General features: G+C 34.8%; 1 protein-coding gene across 1 annotated transcript in view; it reads right to left on the bottom strand.

Moving 5' to 3' along the window:
• The window catches only part of SerT (Serotonin transporter), a 43,382-nt gene extending 23,130 nt beyond the window's left edge, over positions 1-20,252 (bottom strand). Inside the window, exons 1-3 of the mRNA XM_090159457.1 lie at positions 19,868-20,252; positions 10,082-10,216; positions 7,108-7,324 (exon numbers count right to left, since the gene is read on the bottom strand). Coding sequence (XP_090015583.1) covers positions 7,108-7,324; positions 10,082-10,216; positions 19,868-20,198 — 683 coding nt within the window. The 5' untranslated portion in view covers positions 20,199-20,252. The remainder of the gene's footprint in view (positions 1-7,107; positions 7,325-10,081; positions 10,217-19,867) is intronic.
• Positions 20,253-21,147: the final 895 nt, after the last annotated feature.

The raw sequence follows: 21,147 nt of genomic DNA, 5'->3' as shown, positions 1-21,147 counted from the left end.
TCAAATTTACGAAACACGATGAGGAAAAACTAGTAGCGTCTGCTTTAGCCGCTACCTATCTAGAGCCACGGTCACACTAGAGCTTTAAAGGGAATATAACCTCTGGTATTTGTGTTGCCCTCCGAGGGTTCCAATATTGTCCGCTGCCTCCCATAGCTTTTCACACCTGCGGCGCTGAACAAGGACAGTAGATACAGGGACGAGAAAGTGTATTGGCGGCCTCTGTTGGAATATATTACCTAAAACAACCTAAATGCAAGGAGAGTTAGTTGGAAACAAAAAAATGGCGGTCACCTAATTTTAGCGGTTCTTGGCGAGGCTTAAGTGTTCAAAACAAATGGGCATTTTTTATTTACGCTCGTAGTTTTATTTTTAATTTAACATCCAAATGGTAAAAACTAACTACAATAATACTGTCCATGGTGAACCGCATCTTAACAATGGCCGCGGTTTGTTTACATCTAACCAAGAGACATAGAAGAAAAAGAGTCTGCCTCAGCGCTGCCCCGTGTGCCGTGAAAACTTCCAACTACTCCCTCAGTTCTTTCCCCATTGGGGGGCGTTAGATTACTAGAAATTTGACGGGCGTAGCACTTTGAAAGTGCGTTATTCGGCTGAGAAAAATAGTGCTGCTGAAATTATACTCCTTGCATAGTTGCAACTAACCACGTTTTTACCAAGGCTTAGTTGCAATTTACCAAGTAACCAAACACGTTTTTTACCAACCAAGGCTTAGTGTATTATTTAATATTATAAGTACTGAAAATTTTAAAAACCAATTGAAATGGGAATCCTTAACACCCGAGGGGCTGATCACTCCGCGTAATCGGTGTACAGAGCCGTACCTTTGACTGTACTAATGGGATTACGCGTAATCTTTGAAGTCCCTGCCTTTCGCAGTGCTAATCTAAGCGTAATCCGGTGTACAGATTTTCTAAGAGTGGTTAGCCCCTCGTTAACACCTTTAGACTTTACATAATCATTGTACTGAGTTGATTGATTCTTAACATGTCTCTTGATAAGGCACTGAACACCAATTTCCCGAACATCTTTAAGCTTTGCAAAAGCATTGTACCGCGTTGACTTATTGCTCAACTTCACCCTACTTTTCTTTCCCGACATTTTAAAATTTATTTCACGTAAAAGTATCATAAAAAACGATTATAACGTAATTAAGCCTGAGTTTGGAAACTCGTTAACTAAAGCAGACGAAGTTTCATGAATTCGCCCGAATGGCCGAATTACTAATAGGGTCGCTAGTGTCGCGATACTATTTTTCCCCCAAAATAAAGATTTGAATTCTAACAATATGATTGGCTCGCTAGGATAGGGCGAAAGAGGGAGGTTGGTGAAGTTGGAAGTTTTCAGGAAACCTGTGGTGGAAGCTAGGGAAGAGCTTTCGAGGCAGACTCTTTTTCTTCTATGTCTCTTGGTCTAACTCCCCGTGAATATGAAGACGTTTAAAATCGAAATTTTTTTACCTGCTTTCTCGTCCCTGTATCTACTGTCCTTGCGCTGATAGTTTAGGTCGGTTTGAAAGCCAGCTTTGACCGTCGACGATAAAGCTGGTTTCACACTCGACGGAAAATTAGCAGCGTAAAGTTGAACGTTAGCGGTATATCGAATAAGAATCAATTTTCAGCTCGGCGTTTATTATCGTCTTTCCGGCATATTTTCCGTCGAGTGTGAAACCAGCTTTATTCTTGGTTCACACATAGTGCTTTTATTTTACGAACCTTGGGTTCACACGTGCGAAATCGCTTCACCCTGGCTCGCTTATAGCCAAGACTTAACGTCATTTCAAATTATGACCAGAATTTTGAAAACAATTAGTTAATCATGTTTACTATACATACAGTAATATTATTTGACATTATTTAGAATTTGATTCCCATTATTATTGAAAATATGAGCAATTTTACTTAACGCCTTGTCGTTTTGAAAGCGATTCTAAGTGTCAAACCGACTTGGACGAGTGGCTTCCCGAACCAACACGAAGCGATTTCTCACGCTGGCTTTGAAACCTAGTTATCAAAACGAAGCCATTTTAGGGGTAAGTGTGAACTTGGCTTAGGTTTCAAAGGAGAACCAAAGGGGGCGTAGCCATAGTTTTCGGTCTATTATTTACATTTTATTATAATTTTACACCGTTTGGTGTTTCCTTCATGATACCAGGAGTTAGGAATTTTTCTGTAATTTGACAATAGCAGAAGTAAATGAACCGAAGTTATCGAAATAGCGCTCAAAATCGGAGGGCGATTTCCTCGTGAAAATTGTGAGAAAATCAAGTCAAATAAAAGCTAATTTCCATCCCCGTCTTTTGACGCGATAAATTGCACTTTGGAATTGTGGGTATAGCTATTTCTATGTATAAAATTGTTTCATAAAAACAAAAACGATTTTTTTTGGCCAAAATGTAACTTCATAAGGAAAACGCCTCCAACATGGGGAGTATAGCAGTCTGATAACTTCATTTACTTTTGACAATAGCAAAAGCTAAAGGCTGGTTTTCACTAGGGCAAAAACGCCACAACGGCGAGAGTCGACGCAAAAATATTGCATTAGGCCTAACGGGAATATTTCGCGTCGACGTTCACCGTCGTGGCGTTTTTGCCCTAATGAAAACCAGCCTTAAAGCGTAGACGATCAGCGCCACCAAGACTCTTTTAACATTAAGAGTTCCGTTGTATAATATAAGTGGTCTGATGATAATATAATTAAAAGATAGGCACGTTACAGAGTAAGATTATAGTCGATTTAATAAAGACTTATTCCATATAAATCCTATAGAAAGCCCGTTCAAAAATTTGTGGCCATAGAGTTTGCGCGGTAGGCTGTTGAGCGGTCATTTCCAAAAGTTTCAACAAGTAGTAGTGATTCGATAAGAGAGCGAAGGCCGGAGAGACACCTTCGATCGTCGAAGGGCCGTCAACTCTGGCCCGGGGCCCGCTTATCGGCTGAATAGGGAAAAAGGATCCTTCTTAATGAGGGGGAGCATCCATGATCGAGGACGAGGAGGGTGCGATGACTTCGGGACGCCTATCTTTCGGGAGGTCCGGCTTTTATATTGTCCGCCGATGTCGATGAGAAATGGGCCAAGGGTGTCCCCTGGGGAATCACAGAATCTTTGGGACTTCCGGGCATCCTCTCTTAAATATGGCCAAAAACTTGGGCCTGGTGATAAGAGACCGACCAGAAGGGAATACATTTTTTAAGCCTCGGCCCGACTCTAGACCCCGATAATGGCCCCGATTTTCTTGCGGTCGTATCGTGCTATATAATATACACTTTTTAGAAGTAGATGGAAAGAATACCAAATTTCTACTTTATCATCGATTTCTAAACCTGGGTTTTTGATTTAACATTAAAGGCCTAGGTATTCTTACTTTCCTGCCAAACAAATACCCTGGTGGTAGGCCAACGTGTTCTGTGGTTGGCCTACCACCAGGGTATTTGTTTGGCGGGAAGTAAACTTAAAGGGTGACAGGCGGAAGAAAACGCAGGCCTTTAACGATTTCATTATGCCTTGGGAAATATTACCTTTTTAAAAAACACGTATTTGGCTATTTCGTTTTATGTTATCTAACCTTCCAATCAGAAACTTCAAAGTAATTAGAGAAAACATTGGGCGTTGTTTACAACGGAGATTTCGCTCGCGACATACTAAAGCTAGACTCGGCTCCTAGTCGGCATTGAGCCTTGTTCACTTACTTACTTTGCTCTTTTTAAATCATCGAAATACGTGATTTTACACGGAACATGACAAATTCTAAAAGATTTTCGCCGTAGTGGCAATAGACCCTTAACCAATTCCACGTGGAAGCTATTCGCGGGACACTACACATTTAGGCCAATTACGATGGCTACTTTTGATCAGATGGTTATGGAAAACGTTGGCAGTGATGTGGTTTTGTAGGTCTTCCAGCTAATGGTGCCAAAGATTTATATGAATTATCCTCTTCAGTTTACACAGAGCCCAGTAGCTCCTAATCTGAGGGATTTTCTCAGCTAAACTGACGGTTTGCGCGTTTGCTTATAGAAAACGAAAATCTAGTAGTTTAACTAGGATTCTATGTAAATTGAAAACGCTAATGGTAGGATAAAATTAATAAAATCACAGATTTTAAAACAACTAAAATTATCGTTTTATAGGGTTAAAATATCAAAGTTTCAGTTGATATACTTTGTAAGTGCTCCCTCAATCTAATCGGAGATCACTTTGAAATCTTTAGTCTAGCTGAAAAGTTATCCGCTCTCACTAGGTGGATACTGGTCGCTTGTTCTGGAATAAAAGCGAGGGGTATGACATTCGTAAAATTCCCCTACATTCTTAACTAACTGTTCGCTTTTCTGGTGGAGAAAATTACTCTCAAGGTCAAAGTGTTAGGGCTACATTCATTAAAGAGAGTAAACTGATAAAATCATCTGCTTATCCCGAATTTATCTGGTAAAATGGCCAAATGCAGCTATCTTAGGATAACGTATTTACTCCGACTCAAACTATTGGCCACTACACAATCGGAGTAAAATGTCTATCCAGAAAAAATACCTAAAGAAATTATTCACTGTTGGTGTATATTCTTTTTAGAACAGTTGGATTTTAACCAATAGGTTCTATAGGAACCTTTTAGAATTATTGAGAATATAGTATTAACATGAAATTATAGGATTTTATATTAACATTATAGAATTATTGGAAAATATGAGAATTAAATTATATTATTTTATAGGAACATTTTAGAATTATAAGAAAATATAGTAAGAAATTATATTATAGGATTTTATAGGAACATTTTAGAATTATAAGAAAATATAGTGTGCAAATGGAATTAGATCATTTTATAGGAACATTTTAGAATTATAAGAAAATATAGTGTGCAAATGGAATTAGATCATTTTATAGGAACATTTTAGAATTATAAGAAAATATAGTATGCAAATGGAATTAGAGCATATTATAGGGACATTTTAGAATTATAAGAATTAAGAAATTATATTATAGGATTTTATAGGAACATTTTAGAATTATAAGAAAATATATTGTGCAAATGGAATTAGATCATTTTATAGGGACATTTTAGAATTATAAGAAAATATAGTATGCAAATGGAATTAGAGCATATTATAGGGACATTTTAGAATTATAAGAAAATATAGTATGTAAATGGAATTAGAGCATATTATAGGGACATTTTAGAATTATAAGGAAATATAGTATGCAAATGGAATTAGAGCATATTATAGGGACATTTTAGAATAATAATCAAATATAGTATGCAAATGGAATTAGAGCATATTATAGGAACATTTTAGAATTATAAGAAAATATAGTATGCAAATGGAACTAGAGCATATTATAGGAACATTTTAGAATTATAAGAATTAAGAAATTATATTATAGGATTTTATAGGAACATTTTAGAATTATAAGAAAATATATTGTGCAAATGGAATTAGATCATTTTATAGGGACATTTTAGAATTATAAGAAAATATAGTGTGCAAATGGAATTAGATCATTTTATAGGAACATTTTAGAATTATAAGAAAATATAGTATGCAAATGGAATTAGAGCATATTATATGGACATTTTAGAATTATAAGAAAATATAGTATGCAAATGGAATTAGAGCATATTATAGGGACATTTTAGAATTATAAGGAAATATAGTATGCAAATGGAATTAGAGCATATTATATGGACATTTTAGAATTATAAGAAAATGTAGTATGCAAATGGAATTAGAGCATATTATAGGGACATTTTAGAATTATAAGAAAATATATTGTGCAAATGGAATTAGATCATTTTATAGGGACATTTTAGAATTATAAGAAAATATAGTGTGCAAATGGAATTAGATCATTTTATAGGAACATTTTAGAATTATAAGAAAATATAGTATGCAAATGGAATTAGAGCATATTATATGGACATTTTAGAATTATAAGAAAATATAGTATGCAAATGGAATTAGAGCATATTATAGGGACATTTTAGAATTATAAGAAAATATAGTATGTAAATGGAATTAGAGCATATTATAGGGACATTTTAGAATTATAAGAAAATATAATATGCAAATGGAATTAGATAATTTTATAGTAGCATTTTAGAATTATAAGAAAATATAATATGCAAATGGAATTAGATCAGTTTAGAATTATAAGAAAATATAGTATGCAAATGGAATTAGATCATTTTATATGAGCATTTTAGAATTATAAGAAAATGTAATATTCAAATGGAATTAGAGCATTTTATAGAAGCATTTTAGAATTATAAGAAAATATAATATGCAAATGGAATTAGATCAGTTTAGAATTATAAGAAAATATAGTATGCAAATGGAATTAGAGCATATTATAGGGACATTTTAGAATAATAAGAAAATATAGTATGCAAATGGAATTAGAGCATATTATAGGAACATTTTAGAATTATAAGAAAATATAGTATGCAAATGGAACTAGAGCATATTATAGGAACATTTTAGAATTATAAGAATTAATAAATTATATTATAGGATTTTATAGGAACATTTTAGAATTATAAGAAAATATAGTATGCAAATGGAATTAGTTAATTTATAGGAACATTTTAGAATTATAAGAAAATATAGTATGCAAATGGAATTAGTTAATTTATAGGAACATTTTAGAATTATAAGAAAATATAGTATGCAAATGGAATTAGATCATTTTATAGGAGCATTTTAGAATTATAAGAAAATGTAGTATTCAAATGGAATTAGAGCATTTTATAGTAGCATTTTAGAATTATAAGAAAATATAATATGCAAATGGAATTAGATCATTTTAGAATTATAAGAAAATATAGTATGCAAATGGGATTAGAGCATTTTATAGGAGCATTTTAGAATTATAAGAAAATATAGTGTGCAAATAGAATTAGAGTATTTTATAGAAGCATTTTAGAATTATAAGAAAATATAGTATGCAAATGGAATTATAGTATTTGAAAGGAACATTTTAAAAATATAGGAAAATATATGCAATATAGGGTTGCTCGGATCCCTGATCTAGAGGCAGGCGACTAGTTGACGCCAGATTTCCGCGTGTATGCAAGGTGAAATGATACTGACTCGAAAAATTCCTGAGCGGGGCTGGTGGCGTTATGGCTACCGTTGCCCCGGCGTTGTTTGAGGGTCATGCAGTTCTCGGTGTTCCATGTATTGTTGCAAGTGGTCCAGGGCAGCTCCGTCGTGAAGGAGGCGCACAGATAGTACACCGCCCAAGCGATGATGGTGTTGTAATACATGGCCATGTATAAGTCGATGAAACAGATGGAATATCCTATCCCTGCGTGCAAATCAAAGAAACATCTTTCACTCTATTAGCTCAGAATTTTGAGACGAAACTTTTCGCGAGCTCGTGTAAAGATAGTTTTACGGAAGTTGGAGGGTAGGGTACAGTGCGCGTCCTTGTCGCTGAAGTGGTACTATCGTCTGCTACGTTGTCAGCGGAAGACTGTCGTCGCCGGATATTTGGGTAAATTAGATCGGTACGCGTTGTCGTGGCAACCCCCTCGATTTGGGGACCACCCAGAGAGCCAGAAATGGGACTATAATGTAAAGATAGCCCGTAGACGCGTGGTCTTACAGTTTCAATTTTAATGATGATTAATGTAACTAGCAACTTTACATCTTAGGTAATACTTACCTTTCACCCTGTAAAAGTCCAAATTGGACTACTATAAATTTAGGTGTACAGTGTAATAATTATTGTAATATTCTCATTTTTACCAAAAAAGTATTTAGGTTACTGAGAATCTAAATAGAAAGTAAAGCCAGAATAACAATCTCCATTTAAATTGATACAGTAACGCCATCTTTCGAAGATACGATTTCAATTTTATTTATAAAGATAATTTTGGATCGATTAACTATTTTGCTATTTATGATTAGTTAAATTAAACAGGAAAATTTGGTTATTATTATAGTCAAATCGAAGTTTTCCTTAACTAATTAAACACTTCCTCAAAAGATAAAATAAAACGTTCTTATGACGGATCCTAGATGGCGTTGAATAATTGAGAAACATTGATAATTTCCTAATGATATCAGCTTAGGTAGTAGAACATGTTATCGTGCCTAAATAAGGTCTGCATAATACCTTTCATGCTAGGGGCCTGGAACCTAGTAACCTAAATAAGGTCTGCATAATACCTTTCATGCTAGGGGCCTGGAACCTAGTAACCTAAATAAGGTCTGCATAATACCTTTCATGCTATGGGCCTGGAACCTAGTAACCTAAATAAGGTCTGCATAATACCTTTCATGCTAGGGGCCCGAAATGTAGTAACCTAATTAAGGTCTGTATATTACTGTAGTAAAGTAATTAAGGTCTGTATATTACTGTAGTAAGGTAATTAAGGTCTGTATATTACTGTAGTAAGGTAATTAAGGTCTGTATATTACTGTAGTAAAGTAATTAAGGTCTGTATATTACTGTAGTAAAGTAATTAAGGTCTGTATATTACTTAAGTAAGGTAATTAAGGTCTGTATATTACTTAAGTAAGGTAATTAAGGTCTGTATATTACTGTAGTAAAGTAATTAAGTTCTGTATATTACTGTAGTAACGTAATTAAGGTCTGTATATTACTGTAGTAACGTAATTAAGTTCTGTATATTACTTTAGTAACGTAATTAAGGTCTGTATATTACTGTAGTAACGTAATTAAGTTATGTATATTACTGTAGTAACGTAATTAAGGTCTGTATATTACTGTAGTAACGTAATTAAGTTCTGTATATTACTGTAGTAACGTAATTAAGGTCTGTATATTACTGTAGTAACGAAATTAAGTTCTGTATATTACTGTAGTAACGTAATTAAGGTCTGTATATTACTGTAGTAACGTAATTAAGGTCTGTATATTACTGTAGTAACGTAATTAAGGTCTGTATATTACTGTAGTAACGTGTTTAAGGTCTGTATATTACTGTAGTAACGTAATTAAGGTCTGTATATTACTGTAGTAACGTACTTAAGGTCTGTATATTACTGTAGTAACGTAATTAAGGTCTTATATTACTGTAGTAACGTAATTAAGGTCTTATATTACTGTAGTAACGTAATTAAGGTCTGTTTATTACTGTAGTAACGTAATTAAGGTCTGTATATTACTGTAGTAACGTAATTAAGGTCTGTATATTACTGTAGTAACGTAATTAAGGTCTGTATATTAATGTAGTAACGTAATTAAGGTCTGTATATTACTGTAGTAACGTAATTAAGGTCTGTATATTACTGTAGTAACGTAATTAAGGACTGTATATTACTGTAGTAACGTAATTAAGGTCTGTATATTACTGTAGTAATGTAATTAAGGTCTGTATATTACTGTAGTAACGTAATTAAGGACTGTATATTACTGTAGTAACGTAATTAAGGTCTGTATATTAATGTAGTAACGTAATTAAGGTCTGTATATTACTGTAGTAACGTAATTAAGGTCTGTATATTACTGTAGTAACGTAATTAAGGACTGTATATTACTGTAGTAACGTAATTAAGGTCTGTATATTACTGTAGTAATGTAATTAAGGTCTGTATATTACTGTAGTAACGTAATTAAGGACTGTATATTACTGTAGTAACGTAATTAAGGTCTGTATATTACTGTAGTAACGTAATTAAGGTCTTATATTACTGTAGTAACGTAATTAAGGTCTTATATTACTGTAGTAACGTAATTAAGGTCTGTTTATTACTGTAGTAACGTAATTAAGGTCTGTATATTACTGTAGTAACGTAATTAAGGTCTGTATATTACTGTAGTAACGTAATTAAGGTCTGTATATTAATGTAGTAACGTAATTAAGGTCTGTATATTACTGTAGTAACGTAATTAAGGTCTGTATATTACTGTAGTAACGTAATTAAGGACTGTATATTACTGTAGTAACGTAATTAAGGTCTGTATATTACTGTAGTAATGTAATTAAGGTCTGTATATTACTGTAGTAACGTAATTAAGGACTGTATATTACTGTAGTAACGTAATTAAGGTCTGTATATTACTGTAGTAACGTAATTAAGTTCTGTATATTACCTTTCATGATAGGGCATATCTTGGACCAGAGTGTCAGGCATCCGTTTCGGTAGTACTGACCAAGGGCTAATTCTAGGTAGAAAAGAGGCAGACCTCCGAAGATCAACATGATCAAGTACGGGATCAAAAACGCCCCTGGAAGAACAAAGAAAAATGAATTAAAAAAAAGTAGTAGAGACCTTTTGGGGGATGAATAAAATGAAGGATTAAATCGAATCACACGTTTGACCGATTTTTCAAAGTTCCCCGATTCTAATTCTTCTCATTAATCTGTCCATTCCGATACAACGCGTGTCTCCTGATTGTTATACAGGTTAAGACCCCAACCCGCAGTAGAACGCCAAAAAAACTGGGTGCCCTGGATCCACGGTCCCTTAAAAAAAAACTTGCGGAATACTCTAATTTGGAATGAATTAAAATGAAGGGGGCTAGAAATTGTTTCCCCCTTGTGAAGATTTTAATCGAATTTAGTATGTGAAAAGAAGGTTTTTTACTTTAGTATGGTAATTTTGATATCTTGTAACGTAACGCTAGATAAATATTCATATGGGTTTTATAAATGATAAATGTAACTATGCAAACTTGAAGCAGTTTTCACCACCAAACCGCTAACTATACTTATTATTTATACTTATGTGAAAACTTAATTTTAACTATGTATTAGAAAATGACCACCAACAAGAGCGTAGTAACGATGTCCTGGAATTTTTAAAGGGGGAATATAAATTGATTAGCTCTCGCGGAATTTTTTGCCCTAGTAAAACCAGCAATCAATACACATTTGACACGGAAAAAATCCTTTAACATGATTAATGCCATTAGAGGTCGATTCTTAAATAAACCAGTCTTGCTAGATGGCGCCACAATTTTGTTAATTTTGATATCTTGTAACGTAACGCTAAATCAATATTCATATGGGTTTTATAAATGATAAATGTAACTATGCAAACTTGAAGCAGCTAACTATACTTATTATTTATGCTTATTTATAAACCCGATTTTAACTGTGTATTAGTTTGGGAAAGTTACTTATAAGAGTGTAATCAGAGATAATATAAACTTTGTTCCCTAAGTTTGAAATAACTGCCTCGCGCGTAGTAAATAGCATTTAATAATAATACTCAGCTAGGCTAATACCCAAGGGCCAAGGCACCACCTTAGACCCAAGTTATCGAGCGACTTTTAATGCCTGTAAACAGGTGGTGCGTAGGAGGGTGGTGGCAAGTCCTTCATGCCACGCGAGACAACAGCTCCCTACACTCACTATTACCGTTAACCTCTACAAGTTGTTATGGAAGGGGAAACCGAAGAGCTCGGGGTAAAACCCATTTTAGCCACTTCCTGTCGAAACCTCGAAAAAATTTGCTCCATAGTTAATATGGTAACCAACTATAGACAAGACCACGGTCAACTTTGATAACGCGATGTTCGCGTGACAGCGCGTCATCAAAGTTGGCCGTGATAGCTTGATAGGACAATTCAGCGAAAGATGGAGCTCATTTTATCGGAAATGCGTGGCCGCGTTCAGTAACAGCAAACGGTTGGACCGTTGAATGCGCATTCGCTACTGTACGACTTTTTTCACTTCCGGATTTGACGTCACGATTGCAAACGGAGATCAACGGTTATTCACAATTTCCCCTCCGTTGAGCGTCACTGAACGCGGCCCGTATCTCACTCAAGGAGCGGCCATGTTCAAAAAATGAAATTAGCGTCTACTGTTTTTAAACGTGGCAGGTCCTACAGAAGCTGTTATGCCTATTTTCCCCGATAGGGGGATAGGACAAAGAGTTTTCGAACTTGCTAACGAAATTCAGTGCCATCGAAAAGTTCCTATTCCAATAGTATTGGCCACTCCCTAATGAATCATTAATTTATTTCACCCATGAATAAAGAATACGGAGTTCTATATTATCTTTGGTGTAATCGAGGGGTAAGACACTCTGCGAACTCGGTGTACACTGCCGTACCTTTAACAGTGCTAAATGCACGAACTCGGTGTACAGATTATATGAGACTGTCTTACCCCTCGGGTGTAATAAACGGTGAAATCTTAAGAATCTGACTAAAGTAGCAGGGACCCCGGACATTGTTTAAGAAAAGCTTCCAAGCTATTGGTGGAGTGTTAATTGAAATTCAATAGAATATAATTAAAGTATACGCGATTTACGAGGTAACCGCCCCCTTTTTGGAGGCTAGTGCTGTGGAAGCTACCGGCTTCGATGCACCGACAAGGAATGTCAGCCAATGAAAAAGGCGTGCCGACATCTTATGACGGCGCCCACAGAAATGCTATCGTAAATCCCGTATATTCTAAAGTGATTTCTTCTATTGTAGTTGACTACCTGAAAATCCCGAGAAAGCATCCCTAAATGCTATATTAAAAGGGAGTACGAACTAAATCGAAAAATCGTCTGCTAACGCGAGCTCCTTAGCTTCCGTTAAGCCTGGTGGCAAAAATTAGGAATTCGTTCATAAACCAGAAATATGGAAGTTCTTAAACCAGAAATATGGAAGTTCATAAACCAGAAATACGGAAGTTCATACACCCTTTGAGGTTTCAGTGTATATTAATCAATTTTATGTTCTTCAATATTTGTGTGGAAATCTTTCCAATATCGGACACCATGGCGCTACAAGTGGCGCTGCTCTAAAAGGACCAAGTGAGTAATCTAGATCAGGGGGCTTATTCCATGGATAGTAGATTTTAGAGGATCGGTAAAAAGCCTGGTTTTTAGCCCCAGTAAACCAATCACACTAAGGGAGTCGGCCAAGGTTATTTGAAAAAAACAAGTATCGCTAAGAGTGGCCGATACTGTTCGAAAAAAGATAAACACGAAGTACATTTTTACGCCAAAAGGTATTTTTTCACGTTTTTATAGATTAAATGTGATATACTAAATATCAGTTGATAGTTTTTATTGAATTAAAAAACCAAAATTAAAAATTACCAAAATATAAAGCGCAAAAAATTACGTAACAATATCAACCGCATTAGATTGCCATTTTGAAATTTTAAGATAACGTGGTACAAACGACCTTGCAAGACTCCGTCAGAGTCTCTCGAGCTGATTGATACGCGGGGAGAAATAAAATGCACGGTGGAAGGGTATCGAAAACCTGTCCTCTTAACTAACTGTCCATGCGTATTCTATCTTTTTCGTAAAATCGAGACTCGTAAAATATAACGAGTTTCTTTTAACGAGCGCTTAACGAATTTTTATTTTTTTTATTATTGTGACGGGTGGGACAATACAGTCCGCTCGTCCATTTGATTAATCAGGTGCGAGATATGTGTTACGGCCACGCCAACGGGGGGATACTTGGGGATAGGGTTGGGACACCCGTGGCGGAAGTATGACAACCACCCGTTGGGGGATTAGTGGTCGTCCTCACACAAACTCTGCCTCCCGGACGCCTGGGATTACAGGAGTGAGCCACTACTCCCGGCTTTAACGAATTTTCGTTAAAAACGTATTCTATATCGCGTTCCGTTAAGCTCTCGTTAAATTTTTCCGAATTCGTTTTGGTTACGAGTTATGACGTAGTTCCGATTGATGAGCCAATGAAATATGGTGTTACAAAGGTGCCTTTTTTCGCATTATTTGAAATTTATCACCACGTGTGTTCATTTGTTTCATAGCCCATTTTTTTAAAGTTCTCAAATATTTTAATTACATTATGGCGAAGTCACGAGAATCATCCTGAATTTTTAAATGGTAAATTTAGTGACTCTTTTACTAAAATGAAATCGAATAAAATGTGGGAAGAACTCTCTATGAGCTTGAATAACGATGGAACTGGTCCAATTAAAGATGTTGATAAATGGAAAAAGGTATTTTCATCATGAATTGATGGTACTAACAAGGAGACATCCCGAAGTGTAACCCACCGATTTTGTTCAAACTCGGGGGATTGGTAGGCGTTCATGTATGATGAAAAAGCCTAAAGGGAATTTATTCAATGGGCAACCGTTTTACCATGGCAATCAAAAATGTTTTTGACAACAAAAAATGGAAATTTTCCTATTGAAAATAACATGGGATTCTGACCGATTCCTAGCCCCCCCCCCCCCCCCCCCCCTGTGAAAAATTTAAACAAATTTAAAAATTTCGAAAATGCCAAAAAAAGAAAAAATAATTAAAAATTGACAATAAAAACATCAAAATTGATCAATTTGAGGTCAAAATCCCATGTTATTTTCAATGGGAAAAATTTAATATTTTGTATTGTCAAAAACATTTTTCGTTGCCATGGCAAAACGGTTGCCCATTGAATAAATTCCCTATAGGATTGTTCATGAGTTATGAACGTCCACCAACCCACCTAGTTCGAACAAAATCGGTGGATTACACTTCGGGATGTCTCCTTGTAAGTTTAAAAAAATTTGTTTGATTGTTAATAAATTTGTACTATAGACATGGAGATCATCTACTAAAGCAAAAGCAGCGAGAATAAAAATCAGCATTGGTGGAACTGGTGGAGAGATTGCTTCAAATTATAGTACCAATAGTTGTTGAAGGAAACTCAGATGTACCTTTGCCACGCGCTAATTTTCCAATTCAACAATATGCATTAGCGAAAGAGATCAATTCCTATAGTAATGATCAACCTAGTAAGGAGTTAGGAATACCAAAACCTGTAAGTCCTTTAAAAATGTTAATTAATACTCATATTAAGTAAAATCTTGGCACCTTTTAGGTCAACCAAAGTCCAATAGTTACTACATTAGGAAACACAGACTACGAAATCATTGACAACTACAACTGAAAGACGATTTTCCAAAGTTTGGCAAAGTTCTAAAACCAAAATTCTTGGAAGTCTGAACTGCTTTTTGAACGTATATTCACTTACGTCCCATGCATTATTACTTTTATTAGCATCTCTTATAACCCTTTGTCTCCTTAAATCTCTATTTCCAATTTCATTGTTATTTTCATTTTCAAATAATTGCCTTAAAAACTCCATCCTAAAGACACCAAGTACCGCCATTATATTCTATATTTATTCATCATTTATACAAAAATGATGTAAAATTTAAATAAACCTAGTGAACTTCAACCTTTAAAAAACCACCAAATACTTTCGTCCAATGGGAGCACAGCCGTAACCGTTTACGAGCCAAAATAGCTCTCGTTATCTTTAACGAATAAGCCTAACGGATTTTCGTTACCGTTAAGAGATAGAATTGCTAAAAATCAGTTTTCGATAAACTTAACGATTTTCGTAAAATTTAACGAGTAACGAGCCATTTTTAACGATAACGAAAGAGATAGAATAAGGCCCCGGGTCCAGTAGTTTATTCGTCCAAGGTAGGCTGGGGCCTTATTCTATCTCTTTCGTTATCGTTAAAAATGGCTCGTTACTCGTTAAATTTTACGAAAATCGTTAAAATTATCGAAAACTGAATTTTAGCAATTCTGTCTCTTAACGGTAACGAAAATCCGTTAGGCTTATTCGTTAAAGATAACGAGAGCTATTTTGGCTCGTAAACGGTTACGGCTGTGCTCCCGTTGGACGAAAGTATTTGGTGGTTTTTTAAAGGTTGAAGTTCACTAGGTTTATTTCAATTTTACATCCTTTTTGTGTGAAAATATAGAATATAATGGCGGTACGTACGTGGTGTCTTTAAGATGGAGTTTTTAAGGCAATTATTTTAAAATGAAAATAACAATGAAATTGGAAATAGAGATTTAAGCAAAGTATACGAAACAGGGGCGGATTAACCCTTTAGGCACAGAATAATTTTCCGCCCCTGGTCATTGTCTAACGGGTTGGTCAGCTAAGTAGGGGCAACCCACGTATTTCAACCGTGGGGCTTTATCACAGTTTTGGCGCCCCCTAGAAAAAATAGCACCCTAGGCACGTGCCTACTTGGCCTAATGGTTATTACGCCCCTGATACGAAAACATGTTTAATATTTTAAAGAATTTATTAATTTATTATTATTACCGAACTAGATATTGATTGAATTACGCTTTTACGCTGTGGGTTGCTATCAGGTTCCTATTGGGCTATGAAACAAATAAACACACGTGGTGATAAATTTCAAATAATGTGAAAAAAGGCACCTTTGTAGCACTATATTTCATTGGCTTATCAATCGGAATTACGTCATCACTCGTTACCAAAACGAATTCGGAAATAACGAGAAAAATTTAATGAGAGCTTAACGAAACGCGAGATAGAATACGTTTTTAACGAAAATTCGTTAAGCGCTCGTTAAAAGAAACTCGTTATATTTTACGAGTCTGGAATTTACGAAAAAGATAGAATAAGCCCCCTGGTATAGGTAAGTTTAAAATTATAATTCTTTCGATCCCATGCAGCTTGTATCACTGGGTGAAAACTTGGAACAACTACTCCCGCGTAGAGTTTGCAAGCTCTCTCCCCACTGGTTGAAGGGGTTTTCCCTCGAGTTCTTCAGTTCCCCCTTTCCATAAAAACTTGTAGAGGTCAACGGTAATAGAGAGTGTAAGGAGCTGTTGGCTCGCGTGGCATGAAAGTCTGGCTACCACCCTTCTACGCGTTGTAACCCGGCCACCTGTTTAAAAGGCATTATAAGTCGCTAGATGACATGGGCGTAAGGTTGTGACCTAGCCAGGCTAGTAGCCTAGCTTAATTACGTCCAGATGATAGTTTAACAATCAAATAACTAACTGTATGTTATCTTGAGACTCCAGACTAGTGTATAAACATTCACAATTTTCATTGAAACCAACGTTTTGCAGTACACTATAAAAACTTTTATTATTATATACGAAATATACAAAAAGTCACACGTTACATGTTTCGGCACTATGCGAGTACGCCGCCGTTATCAAACGCTAAAGCAAATCTGAAGTTCCAACTTTGGTCCGCGTATCATCGAGGAAATCCAGGGTAAATATGAGTCGTGGAATTACACAATTTTTAAGATAAAAATTTTTGGAGGGTTATACGAATTATATTAATTTTGTTAGTACAGTATAGAATTCCAAATTTTCAAAATGTCCGGGCGGGGGCCTAAACCTCTGTTTAGCATAATGTTTTTATTTAGGGCGATATTGTATGATTCCACTATGTTCAAGTTTTCTTCGATTTTTGATCTATATATGAGTTTCACCGATTCATTAAAATCAAGGACGTGAGACTTTTTGTATATTTTGTATATAATAATAAAAGTTTTTATATTGTACTGCAAAACGTTGGTTTCAATGAAAATTGTGAACTAACTGTATTACAACAATCGTAGTTTCCCATTTTGAAAGTAGGATTTAACAGCTCGTTCTTACCTTAGGATCTCAACCATTTTTGGTTCAAATCCTTTGTGGGGGGGGGGGGGCAACGGAAATACTTGAGGTTATATTCCCTTTAAAAATAATATCAATATTAAGTTTACTTAATTTATTTTTACTTATTCGCGTTTTTTTTAAGGCTTTCATCCAAAGAAGGCTTTCTTAGCCAGTGCTTTAACATATTAATAATTAATCATAATTATAATCTGTATGAAAACGAATGTTTTCTCATTGAGTTGGGAATATTAATCTAGAGGTCCAATCAAAACGTCGGATTTCAGTATTTCGCGAAACAAGTTTTTAAAAAACAAGAATACCGCCATCTGCTCCCAAATGACGAGAAAACTTTATCATTCTACCCGTGGCGCCGTCTATCTCTCAATGGTTCGTTCAAATAAGACGCGTTTTCCGGCAAAAAGGTTTTTTTTTCAAAAATAATGGATGGCGCCACGAGTCATATGATAACGTTTTCTCGTCATTTTAGAGGAGACGGCACATTCGTAATTTTCAAAAACTTGTTTCGCGGGGAGCAGATTTGATTGGATCTCTAGATTAATATTCCCAACTCAATGTGTTTTCTATTGATAAATTTATTACTTGATAAAATTAAGATAGTCCCAAAATATCGTATTTTAACATTTTAAACTTAAAGCTCAGCAGCGAAACAATTTTTTCCAAATTTATCCGATTCCGAGATATATATCTGGGTGGTTTTGAAAAACGTATATTGTAAAAAAAAGGAAATTTCGATCGTGGTGGGTCCCGCGGTACCGGTAAAAATGTTCCATCGACGGGCCCTGGATTCTTATAGAGTGAACGATTGTAGAGTGTCAGCCCTTCTGTCACGATGCTCGGATCTAAAAGTTGACGGTGCGCGAAGAAATTCAATCTCATATCCAGCGCATTAAATCTTAAATTTTTCCAGATTCTCTAAACCAGATAAATATACAAGTAACTGCCGCAGATAGGCAAATTTAAAGGCCCACTTTTCTTTAAACTGTCATTTCTTCTGGCAATGATTATTCTTCGACGCTATCTCGGATTCATAGTTTTTTTTCCTTTTTGCATAATATTTTAAAAAAGCTGCAAAGGCTTAATAGAAAAATAGACATTGCCGCGAGGGGAGAAGACGAAAACGACTAATTTCAGTGGTTTTTACGTTCAGAACTTCACTGAAGGGTGAAATGTTTTCAAAAAGTGTTGCGTCAAAATTGATTTTTGTCTATTACGATACAGATAAAATATTGAATACATTTGGCAAGCAGATAAGATTTTTCTAAACTTTTGATTAAATAGATAAATTTTGTCTATATAGGGAAACTTTTGATCGAATTTTCTCTATACAGATACACAATTTATTAAAATTTATTTATTAAAATTTCATAAATTATTTAAGTATACAAATAAAATTTTGTCTATATTTAACTAACGAGATAAAATTGTAACTAACGAGGTAAAATTTAACTAACGAGATAAAATTTTAACTAACAGAAATAAAATTATAATTAACAGGTGAAATTTCCCTTAATTTAAATTAACAGATAAAATTTCCTTTAATTTAAATTAAAAGATGAAATTTCCCTAAATTTGAACTAAAATATAAAATTGTGTCTTTATTTTTTAACAAACAGATTGTGCCTAAATTTGAGCTAACCGATAATATTGTGCCTAATTTTAATTAACAGATAAAATTGTGCCTAAATTTTAAATGACAGATAAAATTTGCCTAAATTTTAATTAGCAGATAAAATTGTGTCTAACTTTTAACCAACAGATAAAATTGTGCCTAGATTTGAACTAACAAACAAAAATTAGCCTAAATTTCAACTAAAAGATAAAAATTAGCCTAAATTTTAACTAAAAGATAAAATTGTGCCTAAATTTGAACTAAAATATAAAATTGTACCCAATTCTGAACTAAAAGGTAAAATTAGCCTAAATTTGAACTAAAATATAAAATTGTACCTAATTCTGAACTAAAAGATAAAATTAGCCTAAATTTGAACTAAAAGATAAAATTAGCCTAAATTTGAACTAAAAGATAAAATTAGCCTTTATTGAGCTAAAAGATAAAATTAGCTTTTATTTGAACTTAAAGATAAATTTGTGAGAAAATTTGAATTATACAGATAAAATGGTGCCTATTTTTTGTGTTCTCGCCATACGTAACGGGACGATGTAATCGAAATGGAATATTGATGTTAAAATACATTTATTTTCCTTTACACTTTAAATATAAAATATATTAATGGTAATTATAAAGACAATTCTTTTTCACACAGTTTTTTAGTTGGTATTTTAGTAATCTAAAAATGAACCAACAGGTGTTCAGATAGAAGCTACCCTCTCAGGATTATACTCGTCGATAAATCCGTGAACAGAAAAGGTATAATCAAAAGGTCTATTTCGTTGGCACCGTTCGAATGTACGCAAAATTTGGACCGAAACGAAAATACACTTATTTGAAAAGTAAAATCGTCGGATGAAAAAAGTGTTTGAGAAAACTCACCGCCTCCATTTCGATAACAGATAAACGGGAATCTCCAAACATTTCCCAAATCGACAGCGAAGCCGATGACTGCCAACAAAAATTCAATTTTCTTATCCCACGTTTCCCTCTCTGGATTTTCATCCTGGTTTCTTGATGAAATTTGAGGCGCCTCGCTGGATACAGCCGAGTTATTCGCCAGTTTATCTTTGCTTCCGGTGACTTGTAGCGCGCCGGTCGTCGTCGGGGTCGTGGCCTCCGAATTTAGCACCGCGCTAGTTTTAATATCACCCTCCGAAGACAGTTCCGTCTTCAAGTCGCGTTTCTGTTCGGTCGGGCTCGGCGAAGACATACTTTCACCGGTATTACAAAGCGAAATCGAGTAGAAACCACGTGTTGAAACTGATTCGACTAAAAACTTTGCGTATCATTGACTAAATGGTTGTCTTTTGATTTATGAGGACGCATTTCTAGCATTCAAATTTATTTCATTTAGCTTGCAAATAAAAGGGACTCGGAAGTTGAACCGTTTCCCGGGCGGTTTTAAGAAGTTCGAGGAACTTGGTTAAGAAAAGATTGGAGAATCAGGCCCAACGATAGACCCTGTCCGCCCCTGGCCTTAAAATACCCCCCCTCTACTTCCCCCGTTTAGAATATTCCTAGCGAAGGCCTCTGTTACGTCACACGGTCGTCGGCGTTTGATAGGACTAAAATGAACTCCCCCCCTCCCGTTGGGGCCAGGGGGGGGGGGGGACTAGAATCCAAATAACGGAGAGATGAAACCTGGTAACTTTTGGAATGGCCTTGTCCGCATATAAACGTGTTAATACGGCCAGGGATATGTCATAATGGCCAATCGTTTTTGGGACTACATGATTTTATCAATTAACGTCTAGCTCATTTAATTTAAATTTGTTTCTGTCTATTTTGAAATATTTGGTATAATTATCTTAGATTAGTTCTAACTTATATTAATTAGGTTTATTATCATATAAAATAACTAACGAACGTTAAAACATGATAATATATAATTAAAATAATTATCATTGGCGTTCTAGTTTGAACTAGAGCTCGGGGGCTTGGATAAGAAATATCTGTTTTATTGGTTTTTATCCATAACCGAAAATTATCCGAATAAAAAATTATTTTTTTGCATATTAAATCGTTTTATAAACGCGAATAATATCCATAAATAATCAGTTAACCGAAATTTTTATGATTAATCGAAATTTTGCCGGTTAATTTATCTGTTTCGCCGAGCTCTAGTTCGAACTAAACCCTCTGGATATTTAAAAATTTTA

This window comes from Leiobunum rupestre, chromosome 9 (genome assembly GCF_980474605.1).
Source record: "Leiobunum rupestre chromosome 9, qqLeiRupe1.1.hap1, whole genome shotgun sequence".
Taxonomy (NCBI): domain Eukaryota; kingdom Metazoa; phylum Arthropoda; class Arachnida; order Opiliones; family Sclerosomatidae; genus Leiobunum; species Leiobunum rupestre.
This window is presented reverse-complemented; position numbering and strand designations above follow the sequence as displayed.